The sequence below is a fragment of the Muscardinus avellanarius genome (assembly GCF_963383645.1).
Source record: "Muscardinus avellanarius genome assembly, chromosome: 6".
Taxonomy (NCBI): domain Eukaryota; kingdom Metazoa; phylum Chordata; class Mammalia; order Rodentia; family Gliridae; genus Muscardinus; species Muscardinus avellanarius.
Genome location: NC_137791.1, coordinates 103,270,262 through 103,279,353, shown reverse-complemented (window position 1 = coordinate 103,279,353; position 9,092 = coordinate 103,270,262). Strand labels below are relative to the sequence as shown.

General features: G+C 36.1%; 1 protein-coding gene across 1 annotated transcript in view; it reads left to right on the top strand.

Annotated features, from left to right (window-relative positions):
* Positions 1-3,028: 3,028 nt before the first annotated feature.
* GRXCR1 (glutaredoxin and cysteine rich domain containing 1) overlaps positions 3,029-9,092 on the top strand; it is a gene marked incomplete at both ends in the record, with an annotated part of 130,737 nt that continues 124,673 nt past the window's right edge. The window contains one exon of the mRNA XM_080698169.1: positions 3,029-3,412. Within this exon, the coding sequence (XP_080554295.1) occupies positions 3,029-3,412 (384 nt within the window). The remainder of the gene's footprint in view (positions 3,413-9,092) is intronic.

Genomic DNA, 9,092 nt, shown 5'->3' with positions numbered 1-9,092 from the left:
GGTGAAGGAGATAGACAGAACTGGCAAAGGGATTTAAATGTAAATAATAATTGATACTAGGAAAAAGTGACAAATGAAATAGTGAAAAGCTGTTATGTTGACACTGAATGACCAGCAACAACATTTTAGACAGAATGAGGTGGAGAGTGTTGTGAATAACATTAATATTATATATTGGAGTTGCACTTAAAATACACTTGAAGTGCACTGTTGACTATAGTTATCTTGTTTGAACATTATGTCATCATTGGAAGGCATGGACAATAGTTTTCCATATCCTTATATTTACCATGCAGTCTTGCTGTGTTTAATCCTTGAGTGGTGATCAGTAGATACTCATTGCATGAATGGATGAAGCATTGCAAAAATATTCTCACCAAAGATAATAGCTTAATTTTATCTTAGCTTAAGAAAAGTGTAGAATCAAAACATTCAAGGGCCTATTATATATCAGAGTATATAATTTCTCACCTTAGCAGATATTTCCTTATACTTAGCAGATATTTCCTTATACCCAGAGGCTAGCTCTCAGTCCACTGGGCTTTGAGTTTATTCTTAAAAGAGAGATGAATCAACTATCATCATCAGTAAAACATTACATAAAGCATGATATATGCATGTGCAAAGGCATATGTTTTCTTAGATGTATAATACTTAAACTATCTTAAATTTCTAGCAATTCTAATACATTTTTTATTTCTCAAATATATCTGTTAAAATCATTGTCTTGCTTTAGTCAGGGAAAAACTAGTTATTTCTATTTGTAGGACACAATATATGTGTAAACCATCACAGAAACATCAAATAATTATAATTGAGTGATATATTCCAGATATTTTGCAGACAATTCTCTGGAGTTATCTTAATTATATTTATGTGAAAAATATTATGCTAGGATTTGAACCTCGTTTCCCTTGAGCCTAAATTCTAGGTTATGCCATCACACACTGTCTCTAACACAAAGGACCAGGAATATGGAGTTAGTAGATTAAATGGAGAGTTCTGGACAAAATAATTAATTAAAGCAAACACAGAATATTGATCTTTTTATTAGGCAAATATGCATGCTTTTTCCACTTGATACTGCTTATTCTGAAGGATCTGGACATTTGGATATAAAATCCTATTTTTTTTGTATTGCAGCATTAATCTTTTATATATTCTTTAATATATTTATTGTACCATAAATATAAAAATATATAAAATATATTTAAAATATTTAAAATATAAAAAATATTTATATTTTTTGTGCTACAAAAAATAGTACAATCTTCAATGTCTAGATCTTTCAGAATACACAGTAGCAAGCAGGGAGAACATGCTTATCAGTCTAATTAAATTAAATCTGTGTTTTTCAGAAACAATGATACAGGAAATGACTCACTATCTAATGTTAAATGAAAAAGCAATATACTAAATAAATGTTGTATGATTTTATATCTGGGGGTATATTAATCAGATTCAATAATGCTTACTGGTCTAACGAACAGGCCCTAAATTTCAGTCTCCATTGCTTAACACAATAAAGGCTGATTTTGTAGTTGCTGCTGCTCTTGACATAATCCAATGCAGAACTGTAGTAGCTGTTAATTTCTCTGTGATAAGCTCAGAATGTGACTTCAAGATTTCTCAAAGGTCAGCCAGCTAGAAAATGAAGGAAAAAAGAGAAATAGCACAGAGAGGGGACTGTCTTAAGTGTGTTGGTCTGTAAATGACATCACCATTGAACACATCCCATTAGCAAAATTGAGGCCCTGGTTCCCTCTCGCATTCAATGCATGAGCTTGAGCAATAGTTTTCTCGTTCGTTTGTTTTGTTTTTAGCAGCAGGAGTGCCTCTGCCATGCATTCTAGATAAAACCCCACAAAATTACTAATATCTTTTTGTTTATGACTTTTATTTTTACCTTTGTGCCACTGAATGTTTTTTTCAGCCTCTTATAATAAATATCAACTAAGTTTACCGCCAGATAAAAGCTCTACATATTAAAACTTGCAGTGCAGTTTGCAGGTTAGCTGCTTATTCTCTCCCCTGGAGGTACACATGGCTTGAGGCGCTCACTGTAGAACATGTTTCAGTGTGACTTTATAACTTAAGAAGTCCCTCAGGTGCTTGCCAAAGTGATAGAATAGACTGAGTTGAACACACAAGGACCCTTCTGTATGCATGGGTGATTGGGGTGTAATATTAATCGTCACAGATCACTTCGATGGATTTGGCTGATCTGGCTGGCTCTGAGGATTTTCCATTCTTCCCTCTCTGTTTTTCCATTCCAAAAGCCTCCCACTCTCAGAGCACAATGCTTTCTATTAGCAAAACGGAGAGTGCAACCAACCAAATGTCATCCACGGGCTTTCCACAGGCAGTTGAAAATCCTTAGCGGAATTACTTGAACACGAAGCTCGATGGAGAGTGAACATCCATCTTGCACTATGTAGATGCTGTCTAATTACTTAATAAGAATTAGTGTTGCTAATTATATGCCTGCACGCAACATTCACTGCTTTTCTGAAAGATCACCCAGTGAGAGTAGAAAAAGCAATTAGCAATGCAAGAAGACTATGATATCTCCTATCCATCTGCTGGCATCTTTTATCTCTGACCTCTCCTCTCTGGACAGTAAATTGAGGAGCAGTTTCTGCTCTAAGATCCTTTCAACACTCACCCTTGGCTTCAGAGCTGAAGCCTTTCCTTTCCTCGCTCCACACTTATTTTCTGTTTCATTGCATGCCACTTTCTTGCACTTGTCTTGTTAAAGAGTCCACCAGGGCCATTGAATAATTAAAGGCCAAGATCATTTTGCAGGTTTTAGTTTAAAGGTAACCATAGCACGCACACGCACATTCATTATTAACAGCAGAGACTCGCTGTAGGTTCTTGGGAATCTTCTTCCAACCTTAGGATCCTAGGAGTGCCGCTGTCACTACACTCGCTAGATTTCAGCTCTAACATTGATTGCTATGTGAAAGGGGGTGCATTAGCCATGGGTCCAGAATGATGTAAACTGTTCAGGTGGGTGGAGGCGACCATGCTCAAAAGGGAGATGAAGCCGGAAAGTGACAGGCCACGGAGAGTCCGGTTTCGGATCGCGTCGTCTCACAGCGGGCGAGTTCTGAAGGAGGTCTATGAAGACGGGCAGCCGTCCGGCTCTCTGGATTCTGAGTGTGCCAGTATCTGTGGGATAGATGGGCTCAGTGACTCTGACGGGCAGCAAAATGGCCACGCAGGCTCAGAAGGCGACGAGCAGGAGAACGATCAGGACAACTTGCTGGTGCTGGCGAGGGCTGCCAGCGAGAAGGCCTTTGGTACAAGAAGAGTCAACATTTTAAGCAAAAATGGCACAGTCAGAGGCGTCAAATACAAAGTGAGTGCGGGCCAAGCTCTGTTTAACAATTTGACCAAAGTGCTACAGGTAAGTTATTATACTTTCCTCCTTCTGAGCTTCGCTCCTAACTGACCATCTGAGCACCTCTCAGTTCTCCGGTTTAAAGCAAGCTTCTCTTACTTGTCACTCCTCGGTGCATCCCGAGACACTCCCCATCTCAGATATTGTCTCAGTAGCCACCTGTGAAAAAGAGGCTCATTATTCTTGGCAAACTAGACCGTTTCTCAAAGCCAAATTTCCTACATCTAAGTGGGCTTTTCTTGGGGTAAATAAGGACTAAATATCTCTACTTCTTGGCCAAGAAAGGGGACAGACTACAGTGTTCAGTGCATCTCAGCAAAACTTAGAAGTTAATTTCTTCCTGGTTCACCCTCTTAGGTCACTAGTGTCACATTTGCTGTCGCTTGTGCGGAAGGTTCAGGGCTTCTCTCGTGGGATCAGATGGAGGGGGAAGGTTACCAAGACAGTGCGACCCACTTCTTCGCCGGGTTGCTGAGGGAGCTGCAGGTTTTATCTGAGGCTTATTTCTTCATTCACTTGCCCACAATATTTCCAGAGCAGCATCTGAAGAAGCTACTTCTCTTCTGAAAGTACAGACTGAGATCCAGATGGTCTAGCAATAAATTAGCCCTTCTCATGTGGTAGATCCTTCACAGGAATTTACAGAGGTATTATTCAGATCCTGAAGCCTTTGGAAATGTTCTAATGATAAGTATTTATATTTGCCTATGAGCATTGGTGAGATGATTTTTTTCCTCTTTTAAAACAGACCTCATCATTTCAGAAATGGAATTTATAATCACAGACTTTAAAGAAGCCAACCATTAGTTTTCATTGTCATGCTACTTTATGTTCTTCTTAATATTTAAATAAAATGATCTCTTTTGATAACTTGTTCAATATTATGTAAAGACAGAGGAATGATTGGGAGAAAGCATTTCAATAAAAGGCACCCAAATATATTTTATTTCAAAGGAGGTACTTGAAAAGTTTAAATCTCAAAGATTTAAAAACAAATTTAAGTTTTAATTAAAGAAAAAAGCAGATAAGACCAAAGGAAATATATATTTATTTAGATATATGTATATGTATATTATGGGTAATATATAGTTATATAATTACAATTATAATTAATAATTCTATGTAGTATATAATTATAGTTATAATTATAATAATTAACATATATAATTATATAATTATATGAATAGTTAAAATGTATTTATAATATATATAACCCATATTATATATACATACATATATAGTGTGTATATATATGTATTTATTATACATAAAGATTTTATTGATTAGTGATAGGAATGAGGACCAAAATTTAAAAAAACTGACTGTATTGCTAGAATGGGCACAATCTTGCATAGATTTTTAGAGATATGATTGTTAGGTTAAGTAATCTTAATGAAACGAATTTTAGCTAATGTAAAAATTGTTATTTTCAAGGTGTAGATTAGGAGTAAGAGTTAAGTTTTAAAATGTTTGCGTTCATTTTGATTAACTTAGCTTGTCATTATTTCAATTGCTTTGTGTTGGAGGGTTGTTTCTAGACTTCTATACTAGTTTTAGTACTTTGGTTTGAATGGGCCTGTTCTTCTTTAAATCTCTCAAAAGTACAATTCATGAGTAAATATCTTAAACCTTCAAAACCTACAAGAGAAAAACTATTCTCTTTATGCTAAACATTATACTCTGATGGTTCTATAAACTCACAAATAAGACATAAAATAAATTGCAAAGTCAAAGACTACAACATTTACTTGCATAGTTCTTGTGCATAACTGTCACCATTTTATGAGAGAATAAGTCCAATAAAACTTTTTTTCTAATAATTAAGCTCAATTCCATTTAAAAGCATTTCTGGCAGAAGTCCTTCAAAATTGTTGATATTTAATTATCAAATAATTAAAGAGAGATAACGAAAAAATTTGGCCATCATCTTTAGTTTCACCATCGCCATCACCAACATCTTCATCAAGTGAATGGTGTCCCATCTCTCCAGATAAAGCACAGGCTAGAGGGGCTCCTACACTTGGGTCAGCACTACCAGTGGCACTATTCCAAGGGCCTCCATCATTCTACCTCTTTGAGTTGTGCGATACAACCTATGCAACGTTGTATTAGACCTGATTTGAAGGTTTACCACTTGCTAAGGTATTGCATGTCATAAGGCAGTTGCCTGTGTCTTAGGCATTGTCTTAGGATGACAGTCGGATCTCACTGACATCTCACAATGCAAAGGTAAAAGCAGAAGTTACCATTCAGTTAATCTCACATCCACTACCAGCTGTCACTCTTTCTCTAGGTCTCTCTCTATTTTCCATATTTCTTGCAAAGTAAGAATCAAACATCACTGCACGGAGTTAGAGCTTAGCAGTTTCTCCCTGGTAAGAAAAAGTGAGTAGCTGGTATCTTGGATGTCTTCTAAGGCGCCACATGTGGCCAGTGTTATTGAATAAGAAACTGCGATGGAAGAAAGAACCAGGTCTTTCTTCCTAGTTTAAATTGTAATATTTTAAATCATGCAACCTGAAACTTTAGAGGAAGCACTAAATATAATAAAATCTTTCAAAGACCCTATAAATCACTTCACTTCCTCTTTGTTAGTTTCCGCTCTGTTGTTTCTGTCTCATAAAACATTGGTATGGGCCTTGCAAAAATTTCAACTGTGCAGAAAATAGTCATTGAAATAGTTTGCTGTAAAAAAGATTTTTACTTCTTTTGGTGCTTGGAACTGAATCTAGGGACATTCTATGTCTGAGCTAGAACCTCAGCTTTATGTGATTTTGAAACAGGGTCTCCCTAAGTTACTGGCCTCAAACCTGCAATCCTCCTGTCTCCACTTACCAAGTACTGGGATTACAGGAATGTGCCACCTCAGCTGGCTTAAAATATTTTTTACTTCTTAGCAGTACTTATTTAGAAAGTTGTTTGTGAAAGGGATATCAAAACAAATTTTTATTTCATTTGTCAATGTTTCCCCATAGAATCTTGGGTAGTTGAGAATGCACAATATTAATTTGTTAAGAGTAGTGCTGGACTGGGAGGCAGGGAGAAAGGGCCATCTCAGTGAGGTTAATGCAGGGTGCTTCATTGGTGAGTCACTCAAGGGTGTCCAGCTTTGTCTGGATCATGGCTCTTCATATTCAGGTGGTTGAATTTTCCATTTATTCCCGAAATAACAAGGGCACAATGCCCAGGGGAGAGGCAGATTTGGAAGTCCGAAAACCTGGAATCTATCAGTGATCCTGAAATGTGCAATTATTAGATGCTCTTTAGATTATTCTTACATATACTAAAACTTGAAAGTCATTGACTTAGAACCTGAATGTAAAATCCCACCAGTTCCCTTGAGTAAAGACATGTTCTTTATACCTTCAATATTTAATGAGGAAAATGAAGAAGATATGCAAGGATCTATGGTTTGTTTTTGGATCAGGTTAGATCACTAGGTGGATCCTTTCTGAGCCAAAAATGAACAAAGCTTATCCTTCAGTCTTGTTTTCTACTGATATCTTAATTAATCAAGTGATTGATGGGAACAAGCCTGGAAGATTTACCAGTATACTCTGATATAAGTACTCCGCTTTATACTCTTGTGTATGTGTGTGTGTGTGTGTGTGTGTGTGTGTGTGTGTGTGTGTGTGGTGCTGAGATGGAACCCAGGGGCTTTCTACTCCCAGGATAGACTCCCAGACCTATTTTATATTTTGTTTGGATACAGGGTCTCACTAAGTTGCTGAGAGCCTCACTAAGTAGCTGAGGCTGGCTTTGAACCTGTGCAATCCTCCTGTCTCAGCCTCCCAAGTGCCGGGATTACAAGCGTGCGCCACCACGCCTGGCCTCTTTAGTACTCTTAAAGAAATTTTACTCTAAGGATTTTTCCAGCCAGACAAATTGTTTTACTACCAATTACTGGAAAATTTTAGAAAAAAATATTTTTATTTTCTTAAAATTAGTCGTTTGCTACTTCATGCAAAACAAATTACAGAACCACCATATGACTCATCGTTCCTCATACCCAGTTCACATGACTTGGCTGAGATACACCTTGTTCTTGGGGCAACACATTTCTAAGGTCTCCTAGAGTGAACCAATGATGTAGAAAATGAGATTGCTTATTTTTATTAATGTATTCTTATAGGATTAAACTCAGACAGTAATCTTTTATTGACCTATCCATACTTGACTTTATCCTCATACTATATGAGTATACTTCTTTAGAATATTTTCCTGAAATTTCCATAATTTTAATTTCCTTTTCTATATTAAATTTAATATGGCAAATTTAAAATGACCCTGCTAGAGAAAAATAGATTCAGAGAAAGAAAATAATTATAGAAGATGCTATTATTTGGCAAATTTTTTCTAAGAGCTCAAATTAAATGTATAGCTTCTGTCTATATATGTACATGTATCTCTCTGGTTAGTGTGACTGCATTTATGAGCATTCTAACATTTCATGAAAAATAACACTAAGATAATAATAAATTGTTTGCATAATAATTTGTACTTTGCACAAGGCTATTGCATATACTATTTAACTTAATTATTTCCACCATTTGATAAAATGAACAGGAAAGTTATTATTATATCAAGTTTTTGTCTTTCAATTGTTTGTATTTGGTACTGGGGACTGAATCCAGATTCTACCACTGAGTTACACCTCCAACCCTTTTAAAAATATTTTTATGTTTAATCTGGGTCTGGCTAAGTTTCTAAGACTAGTCTTGAAACTGTGATCCTCCTGTCTGAGCTTCCCAAGTACTGGGATTATAGACATCTGCCACCATGCTCAGCTCAAGTTTTTGATAACTAGTTGTTAGAAAAGTGAAGCATCTTATCCAAAGCTATATCAAATACAAGATGATTTTTAATGAATCATCCAATGAGCTCTTTTATTAAATATAGTAACTCTCAATTTTATCTTTTTAAATGTTGTAATGGCAAATCTGAATATTTGTGCGCGCACACACACACACACACACACACACACACACACACATATATATACACACACACATACACATATACATACATATATATTCAGAGCTACACTTCCAACCCCCATTTTATTTTTTGGTTTGAAACAAGGTCTGGCTAAGTTGCTTAGGCTGGTCTAGGACCTGCGATCCTACTGTTTCAGCCTTTCAAGTACTCCGATTACAGGCATGTACCACCCCACAGGGCTCAAATAGAAATATTTATAAGACTAGAAACATCTTGGGATGCTATAGTCTGGTGTTTTGAAACTTCAACATTTGATGGACAGATTTTAAAATTTATTATTTAAGATTCATTTTTTTCATCCAGATGCTTTTCTAAAGAGTTAAGTAGCTTGTGTTTAGTTTTAAATTGTATTTAAAAATTATCAAAAGCTACTATTTTCCCAACATCATTTAACTGGATATTCCTGAGATTGTAAGGATTGACACTGGGAAAGGAAATCTTGAATTTTCTCAAGCAGGACATGCTCAGTATGGCTCAGTGAGTCAGGGTGATGGTGCTAACAAAAGTTTCTGTTAGCCTTTGTTATCCTTCTTCAGTTAATGAAGTCTATCTCGGGAAATATTTTATGGATACTCTTGGTGACTCCTTGGTCCTGCAGATTTATTTGGACCACTCTGTAAAACCAAAAACAGTAATTAACATTGACTAAGTACATTCTGAATGCCTGGCACTAGTCACATTATTATGT